This window comes from Typopeltis vanoorti, chromosome 7 (assembly GCF_054136105.1).
Source record: "Typopeltis vanoorti isolate ZY-2024b chromosome 7, IOZ_Tvanoo_1.0, whole genome shotgun sequence".
Taxonomy (NCBI): Eukaryota; Metazoa; Arthropoda; class Arachnida; order Uropygi; family Thelyphonidae; genus Typopeltis; species Typopeltis vanoorti.
Genome location: NC_143555.1, coordinates 94,625,355 through 94,651,902, shown reverse-complemented (window position 1 = coordinate 94,651,902; position 26,548 = coordinate 94,625,355). Strand labels below are relative to the sequence as shown.

The window sequence follows — 26,548 nt, the reverse complement described above, 5'->3', positions numbered from 1 at the left end:
CCAAAATAGTGAAAATATCAAAACTTCACTGAAAACAGTGGTGGTCATTGCAATTCGTACTTTCTTTCCATCCCCCCCACAGCATCATTTACCAAACGGAGAGAGCCTATCGGGCAAATGAACAATAGCTTATTCTTCTTGAACGACAAGGTAATTTTCTTCGTCCTTGCCAGAGGATAACCACCAAAGGCTGTCACAGTATTATGAGGAATATCCTGGTTTTCGGAAAGATTACCTATGACCTCCGCTCTTCCAAAACAACCATCGTTCTTCACTGCCAACAAACAACGTTCTTCAGCGTAATCAAGATGTAATTTGAAGCTCCGGTTGAATGATCATTTTGTTTTCCTCCCTCTTTCCCTGCCCATAGCCCGCTAGCATAGTTTGATGCTCCCCCCCCCCATCCTTTCCAAGAACAGTTGCAGCAAACATTGGCTTGTCACGGTTGAGTATGCTTTGGTTTTGTCAATGTTACAAAATCATTTGCTAGTTGAACAGGAAGTGGTTATCAAAAAAGGCTACAATTTTTTATATATATTTGAGAGATTTCAGTAAATTCCTACACTTTTTTTTAAAGCTTCAGTGGGCTTATTTGAAAGAGAGAGAGATTTTGAGTAGATAAATAATTCACTACAGGAGGCCTACGATCATTGATTTATTTTGTGACATTACGTTGCGTGATAATTTAAACAAGACGTAAAAAATAACTATAGATAGAGAAGAGAGATCGCGTATTGTGATATTATTTTAATATAATTTAGCGATATTAGAAACACTGTTACAAGAGAGTTGCCACTTCTACTAACTTATCTGGTATCCTTGTAGTCAAATCTTACTACATATCACTAACAATACATGATTAAGTTGACAAATCATTCAACTAGTTTATATTCTTAATTATTTCTTCTTTTTTGGACACTTAAGTCCAAACTGGAAGCTTGTTTTTAATTCTAACATATTTCATCGGATACTACTAGTTATGATTAATAAAGTAACAATTTCCATTTTCAAAAACTGAGGCCCTTAAATCTATTACAGACACGTTTTGAAACCAAGGATAGGTACCGGTATCGAAAAATGGGATTTCGTGATCTGCTACTGAATGCTCAAATTATGAAATATGCAACTCAATGCGAGGGAACGGACTGATAAGTTCCTTTCACATGCAGCACGAGACGAATATTGTTTATGAGGCCAAGATATCGCATAAACATTTATTGGTTTCCATTATTCCAGTCACCATCAAGTGATCCTTCTGTGGAATACAAATGACTAAAATAATTAGCAACAGGAAGAGAAACCTCCATCTTCACTGAAATACGTCACCATGAAGATTAAGATAACCTATTTTTAAGCTCGTACAACAATGGCATTTACACATACATAATATTACGAACAATGTACAAGAAAGGTCATCGTCGTGATCGATATAGAACTTCAATCAAGTACCACTGGTTCATGTCAAGGAAAAGATGCATAACAAATATTACTTGGCTAACCTAAGTCAACTTAAGCAATCAATAATTATGAAAAATATCGATCGTCTTGACAACAGCAGAGATTTCGTGTGGTACATTAGTCATTCTAACAGAACCACCGTTCGTTCTAACAAAAAGAGTTAACTAGTTTTGACCTGTCGTGACTCATAAAATTTAAACATTCAGTTGAAGAAAGCATATAAACCAAGAATTAATTAACTCGAAAGTAAATGTTTACATGGTCAAATGTAATTCTGCAATCAAAATAAACGCAGATTGTTATATTAATTTAACAATATGATACGCATTTTTTAATCCCTCATCAACTTCATCCTTGAAACAATTCACGAGCTTTGGTTTCGCTGGAAAAATAGCCGAAGCAATTAAGGCTATGGGTGCATGTCTATTAACTGGATGGGTTCTTTGGGATTTTCAATCTTACCAGGCTGAAAATCCTAGTTTTCTGAAGGAGGAAATACAGATGAAAAATCCTTTATCAAAGGTTCCTCCTTGTTTCTCGGGATGAAAACCCTACTGCCTCTGTATGAGACCTCAATTTGCGAGTAAAAATTTATTATTATTATTATTTTTTTTTTTTTTTTTATAAATATCACTGCTTTTATGAACTATTAAAGAGAAGAACAATTTTGGAAGTGTGACTTTTTTTTGGGGGGGGGGGACATTATAAACAAGTCAGAAAGCCAATCTTCAGTACTTAACTGACAGAGGATTGCTGGCAAAGGAGTTAATTGGTCTTAATCATAGCATGCAGAGTTTAATCACCGAGGAAACTCCAGTTTTTTTTGCTCTCGCCAAGACACAACATAACCTTTAAAGGTTGCATTGTTATCTTCGTGTAAATCTTAACCAGTAGTGGACAACTTTTTTTAGTTAGTGATCAACTGATCTATTCATCACAACGGTCTGGAAGGAGACAGCTTTCGTTTTTTTTATATAGGATGATTAACAAGAAAAACAGACTAATTTACTGCATGACATTTTGGATGTTAAACGAATTCGTTTTTAGTTTTTTTTTTTTTTTTTTGTAATTTCTTGCACGCGATTACTATATATGATCCATTGATAAGAACGACCTAATCCAGATTGGTAGTTGACCTTATCCCTATTATGTGCCACTGCACCGGCGTGAATGTGTCAAGTACCATAACTTTTCTTCTAGATGACTTAACAACGGCGAATCATTTTTTATATTAATGCATTCGCTTAAAGTGGTAAACAGATACATGTTAACGTCTTGACGAACCATTATCGAAAACATGAACAGCTAATGTTTTAGATATAAGATACACATTATTTGTATCGCTAAGCACGGTCTCTTTAATACACGAACACCGGAAAGACAGAACGAAGCAGACCAGTGCATGAAAATAAGGTCGTGGATAGATTTTAAAACTAATGTGGAAAATCGGACACTGATTTTTCCTAGACTGCATGGATCTAAAATGAATTTAAATTTTTGACTTTAATATATATATTGCACACTTTAGTGTAGGCAAATAAAGTAACATAAAAGACTAAACTTTACACTGATAATATTTGTCAGGCAAAAATAAAACTATTCCGTGTACCACTGAGCTAATATTTTCATTTATTTATTTTTTACTTGAAATGTTTTTTAAAATTTCACTTTCATAAGCATCAGATAGTGATCAGATATTACAGATAAGACATCTAAACAGTACACTTGCAGATATCGCATATTCTTTTTTTTTTTAACAATTATGACCATTTTGACGAAATACCAATAGTTGCCAAAGTTTCGAACTTCGTAAACAAACTTGGTGTCTTGTCAAAGCGATCGGTTCAGATCCAACTAAGGAACTCACACCACTTCTCCATTTGGAAAATTCTTCTTGTAGTATTTTTAATCTGAAAGTAGAAACTATTCAAAAACTTTCTGCCTGTTCCTCACTAGGAACAACTTCTGACAGGTGGTTTTAAATAAAAATCTAAAATGTCGAAACTTTATTTTTAAACATTGGTATTAATATTTTTATAATGCCGATAAGTGCATAATGTATCTAGCATACTGCAGTTGCAACTAACATGTAAGTTCTACAAGTCGCAGCTACATCTGGTTTTAAATAAAAATTTAAAATGTCGAAACTTTATTTTTAAACATTGGTATTAATATTTTTATAATGCCGATAAGTGCATAATGTATCTAGCATACTGCAGTTGCAACTAACATGTAAGTTCGACAAGTCGCAGCTACATCTTAGTTGTGCTAAACAGATCAGGGAGCTAATTCAGCAAATACTAGAGTCCATTTCGTTTTCACTAAATGCTTCTGATTTATTTAAATTTCAAAGACCACCAAGTACTGCACTTGTAAGAGAAGTTAAATGACAATTACACGATTTTTTAAAATTTATTTTTACTGATATCTCTATTATGAGTACGTAATCTACGCATATTTTCAGATTTTTTTAGTTATTAAATGGAATTAGATAAACAGCTTTTTTAATGGTAATTGTTTTATGGCATGCGATTCAAAACAGAATAACATTATTCATAGTCCATTTTACAAAATCAATAGATAAACAGTATATCTCAAATTTTTTATTTAAAAAAATAATAAAAAAATATAATGCATTTTTTAAATAAAATTTATAAAAATGTAAATAATAAATTTACTTTTAATGCATTTAGATGGCAGAATGCCATGCGAAAATTAGCCGTCTATGAGAAACATTTTTTAAAAATTATTATTGTACTACTATTATTGAAAGTCAGTATTAAGATATTTGTCATCCAGCAAAGGGAGCCCTCATAGCTCAGTCGGTTTTTACGATGCTCTGGCTGGAAAGACCCAGCTTCGAATCTTGCCTAGGACTCAACGAACCGTTATCTAAAGGTGAGTTTGCATATCTCAAACGGAAGTGGAAGGATTTTTTTGTACGCATTACAGGCAAATCGGCGAGAAAAACACACTGGCCTCGTAACAAAAACCCCGTAAACAATCGTTATAGCTTTGCCGTAACCGAAATGCGACGGCAAATCCGACGTGTGGTGTAGACATTTATTACTATTGTACAGACAGGTGAAAATGTCAAACCGTTTTTTAAAATTATTTCGTTCAGTTCGGCCTTTAATTAAAACTGAAAATGTACACATTTAATGAAGAGTTTACAAAATAAAACAGTTTTAAGGTAGCAACATTTATTTTTTTTCCCTCTCCATATATTATACACTGTAATGAATTTATGAAAGAATAAAGGCCTAATACTCTTATTAAATGTCCGTATTTGATATACTAGCATCCTTCTGCAGTCCTAACGGAGAAACAGGTTTCGAACCGCTGTGCACCTGTTTCCAGCTGCTAGAACAGGTGAAGAGGTGGATATTATTAGAAATGATTTATAAGCATAATTACGCTTGTGTGTGTGTGTGATGAACTTTATTGCAACTACCCATGTTCGCATGAAGACATGCAGACCTGGAGTGCCTGCAAGTGTTCCATGTGGTTTTCGATTGTCCTCTATTTTGAGTGACCTTCACCACACAAGCGAAATGGGTTTTCTCCCTCCCCCCTCTCCTTTCTTATCAAGCTAATGCGCAATTCATTATGTTCTGGCGTTTTCATCGCGTCAAAGGTGAAGCGATTTCATGTGAGATACTAAGTGTGATAAGCTGTCAAAATCCTGCATCTAAACAATAACGACCCCTTGCATTCCCGTTAAGGAGAAACACCGCCAATTACCAGTTTCCGGTAGCGCAGACAAACAATTCAAACGCTAAAGCTTTTTAAGAACGTAATATAAAAGAAACACACAATAGCAAGTTTGTTTGTTTGTATTTTTTTTTAAGAGGATAAACTATTATCAACGCATTTCAGAATAAAAACAGAATTCAGCAGAAATGATAAATTCTAAAAGGTGTACGATTTTATATGTAACAAAAAATCAATATAAAGAAATAACAAAGCAATTACACACACACAAGTCTTTAGATAAGCAAAGAAGGTAATTGGTACCTCCTAACAGACAACATTTCCGAACTGTTTCGCTTTTTATTTAACTTTGGCACTTTTCTGTTAAAGTAAAAGTTAGAAATCTCTATCGAAGAATTTCGGATGTCAAACAGGAATTGAAGGAAAGTTAATTTTTTTTTTCCCCCCAAGGAGAGGAAAAAATTACCATTTCACATGAAAGTTTTTAAAAAGCTTTTAACTTTTATCAGGTATTCCCCGTTCGAACACAAAACACAATTACAAAAAAAAAAAAAAAAAAAAAAAAAAAAACGCAATTAACAAGTCACACCAGTCATATGTTGATCAATACGCAATGGAAGTTTAATCTGACCAGCAAAAATACTCTGCACTATGATACTGCCTCCGCTGGTCTGGAACCACGGAGTGGTGGAAACCATAAACAATAGTTTCATGAATCTTGTTCTTTTGCGACCATCCATTCGGCTTGATACAAGAACTTGATACAACATCGGGCCATCACTTTTTTTTTTACCTTTCATCTCCAGTGTTCAGACGCGCTGCCGCCGCCAAAGCAACCGCTTTTGATGATGATGATGAAGATGAATTGCGTGACTTCGGCCTCTGGAATCTCAAATGTGCAACTGCACGGCGCATAGTCATCTGTCGATTAGTCCGTAAAAACCGTCACACGCTTCGTATCCTCATGAGGGAGAGCGCAGTTATAACCTGGAGACCTACAAATTCGCTCCTGAATTGGATGTGCTTAGAAAAAGCTCCTCATTTTTGACTTCTAATCCAAACTGCACAAAAGTTGGAAGGGGGGGGGGAAAGCGGGTGTCATCACTGGGGCAGTCCAGAAACAAATGGAAATACCACAGTACAGAAAGTGACGTCTATTATTCACACAAAATCCATTTTATGCAAAAGATGCAAGCCAGAGATGCATTAGCTATCTATGAAGTGTTCCATGACTACACACTGCGGTCACTTCATTTAAATTTGGAGAAAGGTGGGAATAACATACATTTCCATCTAAATGAAAATAACGTGGTGGAATCCTGGAGCATAAGAGCTCCTACTTTCGCTGAAGATTGTCATACGATAGAGTTCAAATTCCCTCATTAACAGTCTCGAAGAGATTCGTCCTGTTACCTGTTAGATTCTCGTATAAGCATATTCAGCTGACTCGCTTGCTCTCACTCCAAAAAAGACTTTAATTATGGAGTTATCAAAATCACGTTCCATGAAAACTTTCCATACTCTCACAGCTCAAGGACAATATCGAATCCCAGTGTGATACGAAGTCGTCCGTGATAAAGAACGTAGCATCACCTCCGAGAAGATGCTACAATCTGCTGAATAGCGTAATTGTGGTGAATACTGTGCTGAATAACAATACCAGTCACATCAAACTACAGTGAATTAAACTGGCATGCATTGATTTTCATCAAAATCTTTTTCATTTCTCAAATTTTCACGAAGAGAAATGGCGTTTAAAAACATTTAATCAATTCTGCTTTAAATCTCAAAAATTTTCAAAATATCTTAATATCAAATAGTGTAAAGTTAAAAAGTTAAACCGTAAAAATAAATAAATGCGTCCACTGTAACCTCGCAGAATTCCATTGGTTTTCCACGCAGCGGCATGGGTAGATGCCACACGCAAAGGCACAATAATGTGATTGAAAGGGGGAAAAAAAAAGTCCATTTACTTGAACATCAACAAATCCAATTTTATGATGAATTAAAATGCTGTCACAAAATAAAAAATTAGTTTTAACATAATTTTTTAATTTATTTTAGATAAATAAATTAAAAAATGTAAATACCCACTACATAAGCATAAGTCGGCTTCAATTCACAAGGTGCAATCCAAAGATTTGGGGAATTTATTCAGAAGAAATTTTACTCGTATAGCAAGAACCATTCAACGTGATTCCCTTTTGAAGTAATTCCATCTTTGATGTAACTAGTCCAATGGTCCTCCCATGTCTGACCGGAGGATATCTTTCGGTACCCAAGCGATTCGCGATGAATCGCGTTTGCGTCGCTGTACCAACATTCAGCAGGAATCTTTTGCACTATCCGGTCAAATTCCAGTATTAATACAGATTAGTAACATTTTTATGTAAATTCCACTCATGAACGGTATCTATCGTAATGTAGAGACTAAGCATGACTTTTTTTCAAGTCTAGAATAAGCAGGATGATTGATAAGCTGAGCCCATTGGTGAAAAACGCACCCAACTGTTTCACTTCGCAGTGCATTGGAATTTCATATGGTATACAAAAGAAAGTGAGGTAAGATATCAAGCATCATTTCTCAAAAATATACGCGTTAACAAAAATTAAGAATCATCCTGCAGGGTTTGGAAGTATATACCTTTAGTCTATTCATCAGTGCTAACCTCTTTGGTATGCGGATTCCATTCATCCATAAACTGCGCAACAGGATATTTTTCCTAAGACTTTATTGGAGATACGAGAAGGAGAAAGCGTCATTTATCTGATGCTTTGTCCAGAAAGCCGTGACCGATTTAGACTTTAATGCATACCCCGGCAAAGATAGCGCTATCTCCATATAACATGTTCACTATTGACTGGTTCTCTACGGCAATTCTTGGCTAATAACAAAATACAGCATCCGTTCAAATAGCTGCATGATTCCACTAGAAGCAGTAACGGAATAGTGCTCGACACATATTTCATTTTTTTCTGTCAATTTGATGGGTTATAAGCTAATAATCACATATTACTATGCATTCCACGCACTTTGCCAAAGGGGTTAAATCAAATGCATTATTCGATCATGAGTCACCTTTTTGTTGTTGCAACACAGAAAAATGTCAATCTTATGGATGGATGGATGGATGTAATCCTACCACGTCAGCAATGGAAGTTCAATAAACTCCCGTAAAGAGTAAATAGTAATCTCAATGTGAATGATTCATTCCACTTCGATTAATTATTCAATGAACACGTTAAAATAGTTTATCCCGGATAATTTGCATATTTTTAGAAATCATGTTTGCACTCTGATAATCCAAACATAAAAAAAGTTAACTTTAAAAGCCAATCAAACAGAAAAACACTGGCAGCTTTAAGAAATGATGAAGGCAGTATATTATTATTCTTTGACAGCCATACTCATCAACGAAGATCTAGTCGCTCTTTAAAAAATGTTTGCAGGACAAACATTGACTTGTCAGCACATTAGAGAAAAAATGACTGCCAAAAGAACAAAAAGATTTTTTTTAATGTCCTGTCTGTTAAATTACGAGCTGCCTGTCACAGTATGAGAATGACAATGGAGGTAATTATGCGCAAGGCCAAAAGTAAGATGAAGTCAAAGGGTACAGTTCTTTCAAAGCCACTTATGCAAGTGTGCGAAAGCATGCAGTACAGCTGGTCCTTCACATGGTCAAAATTAATGGAACTTCAGGAAAATTCATTCTAATCACCGGAGGGTTTTTTTTTATTAATAGAAATGAAATGATTTCAGTTAAATATATACAGTACTTAAAACAGTTATATTTTATATTTAACCCCCCCCCACACGAAAGATTATAAACCTGTGGTATATTACCACCTAAGGATTTTCTTTTCTATTCATTTCAATTTTTGTATTTTTTAACCTAATCCAGAAATCCTGCTCTAGAGACCAAACACGTAACCTTTTCAAGCCAATATAGGCTTCCAAATAAAGCGAGATGGTAGTCTCACACCAGGCGATGAAATTCATCTCCCATACTTTGCCAAAACAAAGTTATGATCTATAGACATAACTTTGTTTTGCTTATTATTGAAATGGTGATTAAAATGACAAATTTTAATTGGATAAATCCTGCGATCAAATGGGGTCTGGAATTAAGCTCAGATGTACATTTATGTATGTATTGGAGAAATTGTACCGTTGATTTAATTCAGCCTGGTATTTTTGGAATAAGTGAGACGTGGCAGACAGAGAATTGTTCATGAAATTCATCTCCCACTTAAAGACATTCACAAACATTCATGCTCACAGAGGGATTTGAAACCGCGACCTGTTGGTTGGGTAACGGGTACGCTAACCACTCGGCCAACGAAGCCAGCAAACAAACAAACTATTCCCACGCCCGGAATTGAACCCGGGTCTCCTGGGTGAAATTCAGGTATCCTAACCACTAGACCATGTGAATCACTCAGACTTAATTTAACACAGCATGTGGTCAAGGGGAAAATGGACCTCTACGACATGTGATGTCGAATGACGTTTCTCTGGTAGTCTCCAGCTGGTGAAAGTGATCATATGGTGCTATTATGGGTGGTTTTTTTTGTCCGTTCCATTTTGGGCAGGAACTATGTGGAGTTACAGAGTAGAGACTATGGAAGACTCAGGCAACATTCGCTGTATGAGGAGCTTGTTGGCAAGAAGATGGATAATGTTTGCAAGTTGTTAAAAGAACAATGGATGGCAGACTGTATTCCAAGACTCAAGAGGAAAAATAGAATGGGTGTAAAGTGGATGAATGATGAAATTCGAAGGGGAAGTCCATAACAAGAAAATGCTTTGGAGAAGACAAACTGGAAGGTGGTGTGCAACTACATGATGAATACAAAACTCAAGCTAGGAAAGTGAAAAGTGTGATATGGAGAAATTAGAATATGAAAGATTGGTACATTCTTCAGTTATATAGCCAGTAAAAGAAAATACGACTATGAAAAAATGACAATCGTTGCTAAGGATGGCAGCAAGATGAACAAGGCAGAAGATATTGTAGAGAGATATTTAACGGCAATTTTGGTGGCGTATTTTATTGTAGTGGAAATATGTCGGGATTGGGCGCAATGGCGGATGAAGAGAATAACAGCATGAAAGTATAATACGAAATGTTCTACTTTCATGCAAACGATGTTAATAAAAGAACAGGATTGGATGTGGCATCACCACACATTTTTAAGAGAATGCGCAAAGGAGTTTACAGTACTTCTGACTGGATTGTTTCATGAAAATATTGCAACGGGAAAGGTCCAAGGAAGAGTGGAAAGAGAGTAAGGTAATCTTACTACATAAAGGTGGTTCCAAAAATGAGGATTCAAATTACCGACCAGTCTGTGTTTTTAGAGCCCTAGTGAAGGTCGTGGAGAAGTTGGTCAACGATAGAATACAAAATTGGAATAGCAAGAGAAAATCTCTCCGATAGTCAACATGGATGTATCAAAGGAAGATCTTGCTCTGGTAATTTTTTTGATTATACAGTAATCTCTCGATTAATGCGCCCCGGATTAGTGCGTCATTTTTTTTCGATATCCAAATTCGATTAGTGCGCCTATATCTTAAAATTAAATGTTACAGATTTAAAAAATTTTCTATCTATACATTTTTATGACTAACTATTTTAAAAAATCACTCACCAGAATGAAATAATTTAGTTACCGATTTAAAACATTTTACAAATTTATTTTTAATGGCATACTACACTACTTCCATCTACACTATGTTCCAAATTTTTACCGCCAAAATTTATGTCGTCTGCTATAGTACACCCACAGATAACAGACCCTTCGACACTTCTGCGCATGTCACAAAAAGGAGAATCCATTCCGATAACAGGGTAATCAAGCCGTCTTCTGAGATGAGTTGTTTATTATTACACGTCGGAAAATTAACTTCTCTTTTATGATCATTGTAGTTTTTAAAGTGGTAACTATTTTGCTTGTATAACATTGGGAAATTTTATCTATAATATAAAGCATTTGATTTCGCGTGTTGGCGACCAATTCGTACGTCCTTCTTTCTTTCCCCCCTGCAATGATAACGTCCAAGAGTTAATTAAATCTCATTCTGAAGAACTGAGTGATTCCGACCTGCTAAATTTAGATGCACAGCGGGAAGATCAGGGGAATATGGAGAAAATTTAACCACTGATAGTCAGTCAAAAGAGATTTCACAGAAACAATTTGAAAATATTTTTCGTACAATCGAAGTTTTTAAGCAGCAATGCTTAGAGGCTGACCCTGATGAAGAGAGAAGCAGTAAAATATGCAGAAGAGGCAATAGGGCCATACCGTCGGTTGTATAAAAAAAAAGAAACAAAATGCCAGCCAAACTACGTTAGCTCAATTCTTTGTTAAGAAGTAGAATAAATTTATATTCTAATATGTTTTATTGTCTTTCAGCTTCATGGTTTTCCTTTAACTAGGTCCTGAGACATACCTTAATATGTTTATAAAAAAATTAAGGTTCAAAATAGAAATTTGAGGAACGAATTATAATTTTTCCCATAGGTTATTATATTCGATTAGTGCGTTTTCGATTAATGCGCCTGTTTTAAAGAACGCATTAGGCGCACTAATCGAGGGATTGCTGTATTTTACATCATGGTGATGACAATATTATAAGGGTGAAGGTTATACTGCAATATTTCTAGATTTTGCGAAGACATTTTATTAAGTACTGCACGAAAAATTAGTTTTGAAATTGCAGGGAATTGGGAATGATAGTAAACTGGTGATGTAGATTGGAGACTGGCTAAGTAATAAACATCGGCATGTTATGTTGGGAAAGCAGTATCCCAGAAAGAAAAGGTGACAAGTGGAGTGCTACAGGATTCTGTGTTGGGCCACTGCTATTCAATTTATATATTATATTATTATGTGACACCTCCAGGAAGTCCAAAGACTCATCAAGGGAAAGTGTGCCAACAGCATTGAACGATTGATCCCCTTCCAACTACTAACCGTACTCAAACTTGCTTAATTTTTTGCGAGCCATTAGTAGCAGAGGCTCTACCAATCGACCAACCTTTGCTGGCAATATTTTAATGAAAGGTTTAATGAAAGGGAGAATTCAGTTGTCTGCAGATGACTCAAATTGGGAAGAGTTATGAAAAACAACTCAATGTTAGATTACTTCAGAAAGTTTGGATAAGTGGCTTTCTGGGCAAAAGAGTGAAGATATCTTTAATGTCGGCAAGTGTAAAGTTTTGCATTTCGGGAAAAGGGACATGTTACGTAGCAGTGTACTATACTGGCAGAGATGCACTGTAAGAGTTGGAAGAAGCAAGGTTTTTGGGGAATGATTGTGGATATAGGATTGAAGTTCAGGGGACGTGAATGTAGTAAAGACAACACAGAGGATCGGAGGAATAATGAAAAGGACATTATTATATGACACCTCTAGGGAGTCCAAGGGTTCATCGAGGGAGGGCACCTACACTACAGCTCATTCTAACCGCAACTACACCAACGGCATCTACTGCCCACCACCACCACTAGTATTTCCACAGACAATAACAAACATCCATGTGAAACAAAGAAGTGGTTGTGCCATTATGTAAAACATTACTTCGACCCCATTTGAACTACTGGGCACAGATTTGGTCTCCTAGCTTTAAGAGCAATGAAGAGACATAAGATGTGGTTCAAAGGTGAAAAACTAAGACAATCTCAGGACTGTAGACGTAACTGTGAGTTGCAGCCATCAGTTACATATCGATACAATGCATTTGTCTATACCAGCGGCGCACTCAGGATTTAATCTTGGAGGGGGCCGAGCACTCATGATTTAATCTTGGGGGGCCCCCCGAGTTGAGTAAATGATTTCAGAATACACACTATGCATTGCATACGACCAATGACTGGGCATCTGCTGTGATTGCCAATACATGATACCTGTGATCTCTGGCCCAGCTCAGGCAAACAAAGTATCGCTTGAGCACACTTCATTCGCATTGCATTGACGCCAGGGCACCTTGGCCCCCCCTCCCTGGGTGCACCAATGGTCTATACACACTAGTCTGCACTTTGAATAGCATGGTATTTTGCACAATCCCATCTTGCTCTTCACCTTCTCCTCCTATGGAATATATATATGAACTGAATTAATTTTGCATGTACTATATCAAATGATGACATCACAGGCAATTGTAGGCATATGAACCATCTGACAAATCAGCTTTACACACAAATATGCTAAAAGAAGCCTGTTTGAAATCAAATGGTTTTCACATTATTTTACTAAGCATTTCTGTGTCTGTTATCCAGAAGAGAACATGAACTTCCTCCAATCACTTTCTCACAGAAATTCTCATTGGAGACACAATGAGAACTTCCACTGAACTGTCTTCTACCACTCCTCTGCATTCCTCCAAGTCACTATAAAAATACAAGCAGCTGCTGGTCAATATTCATTTGCATTCCAGCTTTAAAGTTAATGAACTTTTCATCCTCCTATTCATTCTATCTATCTCTATTCTCTAGAAAATATGACCTATAATATTTTCCAGATATAACTCATGAGTCAAAACATTATGACTACTAACCCAGTAGCATTCTGAGCTTCCTTTGGCTGAGATAGCTGTTTGCAATGACTCCACTAGACCACAGAAAGTGTCCTCAGGTATTCTGGACAAATTAGAATAATATCCTGGAGGTCAGCAACCAAGCGAGGCACCCAGGGGAGAACATGGAATACTTGGATATGCTCTTTAAACCATGCTTGCACAATGTGAGCCTTGTGACACAGGGCATTGTGTTCCTGTTAAAGTCCAGCTCCATCAGACCAATACCTGATCCAAAATAATCCCCAGGGTAAGAATTAGCAGTCAAGATGCATTTAGTGGGGATGAGAAGAATGAGTGATGTCCATGAGAACAGCTCTAATATGAGGATATTGCTACCACTGGCATGTTTTTAGCCAAGTCACAAGTAGATTTAGTATTGTAGTCTGGTTGGCCAGAAACAGGCTGCATAATCTTAATATTTTGGCTCGTGTGTAATGCCATGCATTAAAAAAATAGCAAACAGTATTACACAAACATGCTAAACAAAAAGAAGAAAAAAAAAAAGAAAAGAACTAAATTACACTTTATTATGACACACTGGTTGGAACAACCTGTTCATGTGATTTGTGTAAAACAATCAAACATTAGTTACTATCTTTATTTATTTTTCATGTAAATTCACCTGCAAAAGGTTGAAAACACAAGATATTAATACATGCATGGTCCAAGGATTTGACTACATGCATCATGTACATATCGATACTGCTTTATCCATTCCAAAATACTGTCACAGTTTGGGCTACTGTCTCCACATCTGATACACTAGTAATTTGAATTTGAGAAGACTTTCCATTTGGTGCAAACCAGTTCAGTGTTGTTGTCTTTATTCCTTATACACTACTGCATCTGTATTCAATCTTCACATGGGTAAGGACAGCATAAATTACTTAACATATAATTACAGCAAAAATAATCACAGGTCAGAATGTATATAAATGTAAGTTTAAGATACATATAAGGTGTCACATAATAACTAAAACAATACAAACAAGATGAAATATGAAGATTAAATTGGACATAGTAAGAGTTTCACTTTCAAAAGTTATTACAATGTATGGACTTAATGCCATGGTTCCACTTTCCAAACAATAGGCTGTAGGTTTGATTCCCACCATGGGCATGGATGTTTGTGATTGCCTTTAGGTGGGAGATGAATTTCATCAATTGCTGTGAGACCACTGCCCTGATTATTGGAGACTTGAAGGGCTTGAAAGAGTTTCATGTTGGGTCTCTAGAGCAGAGTTTCTGGACTATGTTAAAAATAAATTAAAAATACCAAAAAAAACCCTACATAAATTAATTTTAAAAAGTTTTTAGCCCACGTAAGAATGCACTATAGGTTTATTGAAAACCTTTTGTGGGTGGGAGTTACATTAAAAAAAAAAATACAACTAATCAACAATTAGACAACAGATTGCTTAAAATGTAATAATCAGCATTTTATACCCAGTACAAGCCAAATCTCATGCTGTGTATATTGGGGATTTATTTGATTAGGAAGATATCTGATTGATTTTAATCTGAAATATTCACATTTCAAAATTTGGACTCTCCTTTGATATTTAACAGATTATCAGTGGTCCAACTTTCACTGGATCTATGATGCATACAAGAAATCATTACACTGAAACCCACAGCCACTGTTTTTAATCTATTTGGATTTAGCCAAAAAGTAAAGTTTTTATGAAAAAGAATATGCCAAAGGAATTGCTTAATTTTATACACTGAAAAACAGAAACAAAAACATTAGTGAAAGAAACAAGGAAAGACTTCTTGGAATGATCTTAGTGCCTTCTGCATGACAGTCATAGACCAACAGAGTTCCTCCATCAGTCTGTAAGATCTGGTTATCAGGCAGAATGGTGTCAAGTAATTCTTCTACAAGTAATGAACTAATAATTCTTCCCCTCACCCAATGTAATAAACTTTTGTTTCTGTTCTCTTATATATTAAATTAAACAATCCTTTGATCACTGTCTTCTTTTCTTAAAGATGCTTATTTTATAGATGTCAACAACAATAACAAAAAAAAAAAAAAACTGATACTAGCATATGGTAAGCAGATTACATATGTTTGACTATGAGCAGCATATTTTATTTCATTTTTACTTATTTACACTAAAAAAAAAAAAAAGCGTATGCATAATATATTATTTTCTTACACCATTCTTATTCCTAACAGCTAGCATTCAACAAAATGTTAACTATTCCTTCATGTATGACATAAAAAGATGATTAGGTAAAATATTGTCCAGTTCAGATGTATATTCGGCCAACTGATGTAAACCTAATGAATACAAAACTCATAAGGACCTGGAGTACAACACTGTTCACTAATCATAAATTATCAGTTGCAAATTGAACAATTCAGTAATTATAATACAAAAAGAGAGTTTGTCTAACAATTCAGACATGACCGCTGTTTATAAACTAATACTTAACAGCACGATAAACTGAATAAAAAGTACAATTTCTCTTTTGTAGAGATTTCTTAAAGATTTTTAACAAAAAAATGAATCCAATGTTAGCGAACTGCAAAGGGATCTCTTCTTGAAGAGATTCGCTGGTACATGCAAATACGAAGACCACCTCAATATCATCAAAAGCGTGCTAGTATTTGTTATCATAAACTCTTTTGTTAATTCCTTAATGAGTCTTTGGCTCCATGAGGTCTTGGGATGATAATAATAATATAAGTTGATATAAATTTAATCTTCGGAATTTGTTTATAAAATGGTATCCTCCACACCAATGCAAACGAAACAAACGTTTAATCACACACCGATACTCAATCTTGCAAAAGCAATAAGCTAATTACATTTATTGGAAAGAATATCAATTAGACAATTAAACGTACATAATAAAATTTTCAAGGATGAAACTTACCGCTTTTAGGTCGCCAATATTACGTGTAAACAACGGCACACCTCCATCGGCTGTCAATGCCAAGAGGTGAGCCGCCATTTTAGTTCCATGTATCGACGCATGCGTATTTGGTACTGTTGTCACAGGCAAACCGGAACGAGGACGCTTTCCCATTATCCCAGCTGATCAGTGCTTTACCAAACTTGAGAGAACACTTCGGTGCAAGCGCAAATTCGTTGAATGAACTATTTACATAATACTTAGCATTAGTTCGACGCACAGACGGAAAAATAAAAATAAAGACATTGTAACAGCACTGGAGAATGTTCTTTATTGTGGATAATAGTTATTCAACATTTTTTTACGTCGCCACAGTTCACATTCATACTCTACAATATTCTGCTTGAAGCCAAAAAATTAGTCTCATAAACCCAATTGATTCTCTTCTCTTACTACAGTGAAGTACTCCTCTTATCTGTGCACAAAATCCAATACAAACATGACTAATGGGGACTATTTTCTCCCCAAGTGATATTGATGACACAACTACATGATATAATGCAGAAAACTTTCAATAAGGATTTCTTTTACGACTCTGCTCATTTATATCGACGAAGGATGACTTGACAACTTAAACATACATAAAAAAAGCGAAAAAAATATAATGATATTTTCCAATAATTACAAAGGTAACGCAAAATATAAAAATTATATGATGTTTATACACAGTAACACCTCGTATCCAAAGAAATATAAAAGTAACTGTTTCTAATATCTGCTGACCTCGCAAACACGAACGCAACTGCCACCGTTTACAAACACTACTGGATCATCCCGACTCCTTTTGCAGCAGCGTGCTATGAGGCGGTACTTCATGGTATGACGTCACGAAATGGGAGGACTGAAAATACGATTATTGGAGAACTTTTGAAACTGTCGGATGCAAATCAGCCTTTAGCCTATAGAATTCTACAATTACATCACCTGCTTTAGGGAAGGATGCTTCAATTCAGTAGCTGTGAAGCCCATTTCGGAATGTAATGATTCACAACTTTGTAATTCTTTCATATATTAACTATAAATAACACAAAAGCCATTACTTTGAACACCATAATCATTTTGCTAATGAATGAATGAAACTTACAAATTCCTTTAGATGTTTAGTTTACTAGTTTAGTAATCTATTCTTTAAAAAAAAAAAAGCTGTAAATCGAGCATTTCGAAGTGTTTTTTTTTTTTTTTCTTTTCTTTTAATTCCTCTTTTAGTCTATGAAATCCGAGAAAACAATATTGTACATAGCTGGGGTGAACAACCTTTTCTTCCGGCGGGTCATTTCACTGCTATGGAGGAAACATCCCCCCCATAAAAATGATAATAATTAGGGGTCACAACAAATATAGCTTAAGTTGTATGACGGACGTGTCCAGCATATGCCATGTAGTATTTGCGGACATAATTACAATAAAATTAATAATAAAGCACTCGCAATATTTCCAAAATACCTTGCTAACGTTATTGCCCTTCTCGCCGACAACGCGAGCATCGCAGTACAAGGTCATAAATGCTTTTCAACCTAAAAGGCAGATCTCATACGGAGATGGTAGAGTTTTCCAGCAGAAAATCGGTGGGGTGGGGGGGGGGGGGGGTGGGGGGGGGGGGGGGTGGGGGGGGGGGGGGGTGGGGGGGGGGGGGGGTGGGGGGGGGGGGGGGTGGGGGGGGGGGGGGGTGGGGGGGGGGGGGGGTGGGGGGGGGGGGGGGTGGGGGGGGGGGGGGGTGGGGGGGGGGGGGGGTGGGGGGGGGGGGGGGTGGGGGGGGGGGGGGGTGGGGGGGGGGGGGGGTGGGGGGGGGGGGGGGTGGGGGGGGGGGGGGGTGGGGGGGGGGGGGGGTGGGGGGGGGGGGGGGTGGGGGGGGGGGGGGGTGGGGGGGGGGGGGGGTGGGGGGGGGGGGGGGTGGGGGGGGGGGGGGGTGGGGGGGGGGGGGGGTGGGGGGGGGGGGGGGTGGGGGGGGGGGGGGGTGGGGGGGGGGGGGGGTGGGGGGGGGGGGGGGTGGGGGGGGGGGGGGGTGGGGGGGGGGGGGGGTGGGGGGGGGGGGGGGTGGGGGGGGGGGGGGGTGGGGGGGGGGGGGGGACGTCGTCGTCCGGTATTCCATTTCTCTCTGTCTGTCGCTTCCATCATTCTTAAACCATCCATTCCACGATGTCATTAAACCACTCTCTAGTTGCTCTTCCAGGTCTTCTCTTCCCCTCAACTTTCCCTTGTAATATAGTTCTTGTCAGGTGTCCCGAAGAACCTCTCAGAAGATTTCCTGCAAATCTGGTCTTTCTTTGCATAATATTCTTTAGTAGTGTTCTTTCCATCCCAACTCGTCTTAAAACCTCTTGATTTGATATTCTTTCTGTATAGCTAATCTTTTCCATCTTTCTATAGCACCACATTTCCAATGCATTAATTCTTTCCATATCTCTCTTTCTGAGTGTCCATGACTCACTTCCATAACTTGCAATACTCCAAACTGTTGCTTTAACTATTCCAATTCTAACGCCTATTTTAATGTTCTTGTTTATTAAAATTATCTTCATTTCCATAAATGCCGATTTAGTTTTGCCTATTCTATTTCTAATGTCCAACTAATGTCCAACTAATGAAGTTCCTTTCTGTGAGATCCGGCTACCTAAATATTGAAATCTTTCCACTTCTTCTAAAATCTTTCCTCCACATCTTATTTTTACATTATCTCTTATTTTTCTACCCATTATCATTATCTTGGTCTTTTTTTGTGTTAATTCTTAGTCCATACTCTTTACAAGAGTTTTCAATTCTTTCAATAATTTGTTGTAACCCATTTTTACTTTCTGCCGTCACCACTACATCATCCGCATATATTAAGTTATTAATGATTCTTCCGTTTATTTTTATTCCTTCTTCTACATCCTCAAGTGCCTCTCTAAACATTTGTTCACTATAAAAGTTAAACAATAATGGTGATAACTTGCATCCTTCTCTGACTCCTCTCTCCAGCATGAATTCTCCTGTTTCCTCTCCATTTACACATACTGAGGTGACCAATATAATGTGACCAATATAATCTCTTTAAAATTTCCAAGTCATAAGAGTCAATATCAGTATTTTCTAGAATGTCAAAAAGCCTTTCATGTTTCACTGTATCAAATGCCTTTTCAAAATCTAGAAATCCCCAAAACAACTTTCCACCATGGTTTAATGTTTTCTCCCCAATAATTCTTAGACAAGTTACAGCCTCTCGAGTTCCTCTGTTGGTTCTGAATCCAAACTGTTCCTCATTCATTTCTTTTCCTATTTTATTCCTAATTCTCTCTAAAATTATTTGCACCAGAATTTTTGCTGTGTGAGTTATAAGACTTATCGTTCTAAAATTGTTACAGTCTAAAACTCCCGTCTTTTTTGGAATGGGGATAAAAATTGATCTTCTAAACGCCTCTGTAATTCTTGTCCTTCATAAATTCCGTTAATAATTTGCCATAACACTTCCATACCTTTTTCACCTATATTATTTATAACTTCTATCTGTATACTATCTATTCCAGGCGATTTTCCTTCTTTCATCTTTTGAATTGCAAAATTATACAATTTGGTATAATTCAAAATTACTTTAAAATAAAATCAATTCCTTTAATTGTAATTAAAGGAATGATTTACAATTTTTGGACATTACAATTCTTTAATTGTAATGTCCAAATATTTAAAGAGACGGAGTAAACACGATAAGCACTACGAACACTCTACTACTGGTGCAAACTGCATATAAACAACAGTGGAACTGCGCGACGGACAGTGCCGCATTACGCTAATAGCTCGCAGCTCACTATGACGTGTATATGCTTGCGCGCGTAGCAATATGACACTGTGATAAACACAGTGCTGCTAGCGTCCTTCGCCCTCCTAAGTGCTACAAGATGGATTTTTATTATTTTTTATACAAAATACGAGAATTGTATAGGATTGTTGATGATAAAATTAAATATTACAAGCAAATATAAATAAATTAATAAATATATTTATATATCAAGAAAAATTAGGGATGCTGCAGCACGAGCCGCCTCTGCTTGTAACATGTATTTACAACATATATTTTTCCAATATATAATATTATAACATTAATAATAAATTAATCAAACTGTGTGCAAGGTGATAACATCGCATTCTAACGGAAAGTTCGTAATTCCATGTACTCCGGTGATATTTTGAAAAGTTCTCTAATTTACGTATAAGTACACTGAGGAGTTCGCATATTTATGGAAAGGGGAGGAATAAGAGGATGAAATAATTAATAATAATATTAGATATAACAAGCAATAACATGCAATTGTTTACGATGACGAGCAGTCATCAGCGCTGCAAGCCAATCTTCAATATTCGGGAATTCCATTGCAATTCGAAATCGCCTGGAATAGAAGTTAAAACACTTACTTCGTATATACTTCATCTTCATCTTGACCATCTATGAAATCTTCTTAACTTTAGTTTTTATCAATAACGCTTTATTTTATGGGAGCTTGGTAGATTTATCCTAGCAGGTTAATCAAATGCTTGACAATTAATCATATCAACAAAAGCTAATTCTTTGTGTTAATGACGTGTTAACAATCGAATTCGTTGTTTTGGTATTCAGCATTAGTGTCATTGTTTCAAGTCATCAAATTAGGTTTCCCTCCTTTTTTTATTGTTTACGAAATTATGTCTGAGATTATGTCCTGAATTCAAATTCTGTACGAACAACAACTTTTCATTACGGTAAACGTATTTTAGGACACAACATTTTGATTCCAAGTTCATATCAACGCGTACATTTTTTTTTTAATCACCATTTTCAATAGAAAGATACGTTTGTTTTTCTTCGTACTTTTAACTCATTCAAGGCGAGGGAAAACTTGCGTTTTATTATTTTTTTTTAATCTTCTTCTTCTTCTTCTTCTTCTACAGCTTCTCCCACTTAAGTGGGGTCACTGTTTGTTATGAGTCTCCTACACACCTTCCTGTCTTGGGCTGTCACCACATCCAAGTTCTTCATCTTCAAGTCCTCTTCTACCAGCTCCCTCCATCTCTTCTTTGGCCGCCCACGCTTCCGCCTTCCTTGCACATCCATCTGCATGACCCTTCTTCCAACATATTCGTCCTCCCTCCTCATCACATGACCAAACCATCTCAACCTTGCCTCCTGTATTTTCGCTCCTAAGTTCGTAACTTTCACTGTTCCCCGCACATAGTCATTTCTCAGATGATCCTTTCTGGTCACACCGCACATCCACCTAAGCATTCTCATCTCTGCTACTTCCATCCTGCTGATGTTATTTTTCCTCAGGGCTACAGTTTCTATAGCATATGTCATAGCTGGCCTCACTACTGTCCTATAGATTTTGCATTTCAGATTGATCGGCACCCTCTTATCGCATAACACTCCAGCCATCTCCCTCCAGTTCCTCCAACCTGCTTGTATCCTGCATCCCACTTCCTTCTCAGCTCCTCCATCTTCTTCCACTGTTGAACCTAAGTATCTAAAGTCTCTCATCTTCCTGATGACATTTCCTTCCAGCTCCAGATCTGTCTCCTGGCCCACTGCGCAACACATATACTCTGTCTTACTTCTGCTCAGTCTCATACCTCTCTCTTCCAGTACTTTTCTCCATCTTTCCAATTTAGTTTCCGCTTCTTCTCTTGAATCTACACACAGCAAGATGTCATCTGCATACAACATTGTCCAAGGTGCATCTTCTCTCACTTCCTCTGTTACCACCTCCATCACAATATTAAACAGAAACGGACTTAATGCTGAATTATTTTTTTTTAATAACAAATATAAAGAATCATCTGTGAAAAAAACAAAGTACTTAATATTTTTTTCAATTCGTAACTAAAAAAAAAACTGCAACAGTTCCTCAAAAAGAATTGGATTTTACTGTCTGGGATTTTTATGTACGTATTAAGAAAAACGAAGAATCATTCATTTGAAATCTGAGAAATAATTAAAATAAAATAAAATGAAAATAAAAATAATAAGTTAATTCAATGTCGAAGCAAACTCCAGATAACCCGGTGGGATGTTACATATTCCGACTTGACAATTTTTTTATTGCCACTTTAACTTTCAATCACGAGCTTCGCAATCGTATATTCTGTACCTAAAACACTAAATAAAAAGGTCCCAATGAACACGAATCCTCACATTTCCGATATGCAACTGTTTGTAATTGCAAATAGCTACACTTGTAAAAGAGAACGAAAAAAAGAATGAAAAAAAAAAACGCAAAGAGAGAACGATTCGTGTTCTTCCCGTTCAGACCTAACAAGAATGTAAAGATGTCTGCATACGTAAGGAAATAGATAAGAACATAGATCTACATGTTTTTGAACACGCAGACCACAGACAGGAGTATGCAGAAAAAAAAAAGTAATTTCTTATGCTTGTTGACGAACGCTAGGAGGATCAGAAGAAAAGGGGTGAAGTTTGTTCCCTTGGTTAATATGTTGGGACCTCAGATTATAAGCAGGTCTGACTAATGCCTACAATCTGAGGTCCCAACATATTAACCAAGGCAACAGAATAAGACGTACTAAATGGTATCAGCGTTTTAGGAAGGACAGACTAGATAGGAAAGGAGGAGGGGATGCTACTAATGATATTGGACGACTTGATGCATTTAGAATCGCGACAGCAATACTAGTACCCATTTTTCACGTAGCAGTGAGTTTGAAGTCATCTGGGGTAAGGTGGAGTCTAACAAGATAACTGTAACAATCCTCCACTAACATAGTGGGGTGTCCTTACAGACCTGGGGGATCGGTTGCTAGTAATGAAGAAATGATCACCAAATAAAGACGATAGTCTCAAAAAGAGTAATCATAAGGGGAACTTTAATTATCGGAACATTGATTAGGTAGCTATGAAATCGCACGAGAAGAACGAAACTGAATTCATTGAGATGTTGCGGGACAACTTCCTGAAGCAGCATGTGACAGAAGGAAATCGAGGTCAAAGAGCGTTAGATTTGATTATATTGTCAGAGTGGGGAGGGGGGAGGGTTTACTGTACTCACTTGGGAAGTGAATACAGCATTCAGAAAAGGTTACGTGCTGAACTACAAAGCAGGAAATTATGCACAACTCAGGAGGAGTATGGTGCGTTCTGGGCCATAGTGTCAGTTATTGGAGATTAGAAGGATATCGACAGCGCGTGGGAAGTGTTTAAAAAAATACTTCAACGATGTAATATGAGAATGTGTTGTATGTTTCGAAGAATAAATAAGGTCAAATGGATGTGTAATCTAATTAAGTAAGTGATTCGTAAGGAATACCGAGTGCATAAGGATGATGTCAGTTATGATAATTATAAGCAGCAGCAGGCAGAAGAGTCACAAGTGTTGTATGGAAAGGTAAGTCTGAGAACGAAACGAAACTGGCTCTGTAAGTTAAAGAAAACCAAAAAAGAATTCCATCTTTATGCTTCAAGTAAAAGAAAGAACGAGTGACTGATGCAGAAGAGATTGTTCACTCACTGTGTAGCCATTTTAATAAAAACTATCAGCCTGGTATACGAAACATTCGACTCACTGCTACCTCTTCATTGGATGAAGAAACTCATGTGCACGAGGCGAAGTTCTAGAGCTGTTGCACAAGCTGAATAAGAATTCTGCAATAGGAACCGACGGCTATCAGCCCATCATATTTAAGTGCTATTTCCTATGTAAGAGGTAGACTACCATGATGCGAGTCATGATTAATTACGGGTGTTACGACATTTGGTGAGGACCCTATCCCTTCCTTCCACACATTGAAAGTATTCATGGCTGTAAATCCGTGTGTGTTCACTGAGCCGGTTTGCCCGTTCTGAGGGACGAAAAACCCGAGTTTCCGGGCGAAAAAACTCCCTAACCACCGTATGACCGGCTAACTCACCTTTCGTCGAAAGAGACCAAATAAAGGCTCCTCACGTGATGGAAGGAACTTGAACCCACGTTGTACCGACCAAACGCCTTCGTCTGTACCGAATGAGCTACAGAGGCTGTGGGATATGAGCACGGATGCTGAAAGAATGTTCAGCTGAGCTGGCTATTCCTTTGACAGGCTGTTTAATTTGGGTCTCAAGACAGGGAAGATTCCGCAGGAATGGAAGGAATGCATGGTAATTTCATTGCACAAGTGTGACGCAAAGATCGATGTATCTATCAACCGATTAGTATCTCAGGAGTGGTGATGAAGAAGTTGGTTAGGACTCCCATTCAGAAATGGGTTGACTAAGAATCTCTGCTTTGCAATGAAAAGCATCAGGGAAGGTAATGTTTTAGCAACTTGTTCACATTCTATAATAATGTTACCACTGAGTTAGAAAGGGGGGGGGTTACGCCATGATACGTTTGGGTTTTGCTATGCAACACAGAAGACTGTTGCTTCCGTGTTGCAACAAATTGACATAGTGGTGTTGATTTATGGTTTTAATGGTAGAAGGGCAGCAATGGTTATACTGCGCCGTATCAAAGGTTAGAGCATTACATGATGAGACAATCATAATCATCCTTGCCCACAGCGTACGTGGCTACTCCTATTGTGCACTACATAAAAATCACCAATTGTCTTGCATGCTTGCTTGCTTAGGCACAGACCGAACGGATGCTAGTCTCGTTATTTCCTGATTGTCATGGAATAGGAATATCAAATATTACTAATGCACGGTCGAGGGATGTTCGCCTTCTTTTAACCAAACGACAGCACTTTGAACAGCATTTCCGTCTATCTTCCATTCAAACTGACTGCGTTGCTTTCAGACTCAGCAAAACTAAAAGCATCTCTGGTAACCAAGCAACTTCCAACCGCATCAACAGATTTGGTTCTTTCGAGGGATATCGGCCCCCTAAGTGGAGAAGAGTGTATAGATATTAAGGATTCTTAAGGAATGCTTGCTGTAACAGAATGTTCTGAAGGTGGAAGACCCCTGCAACTTAATAGCAGTGTGATCTGACCCTTCAGGCAGAACGTAAATAGCTGGATCAGAGTGATTAGAAAATTAGCTGTGACAAACTTATAAAAGGGAGGCCATCACGCCACAGTCTTCATTTAAAAGCCTGTACATCAATAAAAATAACGCCGCTGTGCTGTTTGCAATTGAATCCAAAGGTCATACTCCTCGAAGATTTTTGCATTTGTTGCACTGTGCAATGGCCTGATCCGAACCTAAACTGTTCGTTGTGATGTTAGCTTCGTTTGTTTTTTCCTGCAGTTTTGTTAGAATTACTTTTTTCAGATATTTCCCGTGACACAAGAGGACGCTGACGAAATAATAATTCTTAGGAGACTGCAATTCTTTCCCGGGTTTTGGAATTAATATTATGTCAACTATTGCCCAGTGAGTTGAAAGGTAAGATAGTCGCACACCGGGTTGATGATGGCGATGATGTTCATAGTGGCTCTTGATTTTATTGGAAATTCCACTTGGATCTGGAATTGGGTGGACGGCTCAGTACACATTCATATTCAGTGTATGCTTTCCAAATGTAAGTTAAATAAGCAATGATTTTCAACATCATACGTGAACACCTTTACTCGTACCGCTGTAAACAATACCCCACTCGCTATGGATTGGCTGGAAGGGACACAGTGATCAGTGCGAAGAGTCTTCCATAGCGACTGATCTTTTGGCTGAAAAGCCAGGAGATCGGTCGCTATGGAAGTCGCTGTGCCCATCAGAGATCTTCTTTGATGGGCACAGTTCCGTGGTTCGGGAACGGAAGGAGTCCTGTAATAACTATGTCTAACTTTATTCTTTTTATGGATGAATTTGATATTTTTCTCCTGAAACTGACTAGGATTTACTCACCCAGCAGCAGTAGAACAGTAATTGGGTCAATGAAGTTGAGAATGGCGTGGGACGCTTCCTAAAGTTCAAAGTTGATGGAGAG

At 37.4% G+C, this 26,548-nt stretch overlaps 1 protein-coding gene across 1 annotated transcript in view; it reads right to left on the bottom strand.

Annotated features, from left to right (window-relative positions):
- The window catches only part of fy (fuzzy planar cell polarity protein-like protein), a 114,732-nt gene extending 97,936 nt beyond the window's left edge, over window positions 1-16,796 (bottom strand). Inside the window, exon 1 of the mRNA XM_090395390.1 lies at window positions 16,644-16,796. Within this exon, the coding sequence (XP_090251516.1) occupies window positions 16,644-16,796 (153 nt within the window). The remainder of the gene's footprint in view (window positions 1-16,643) is intronic.
- Between the last annotated feature and the right edge of the window lie 9,752 nt (window positions 16,797-26,548).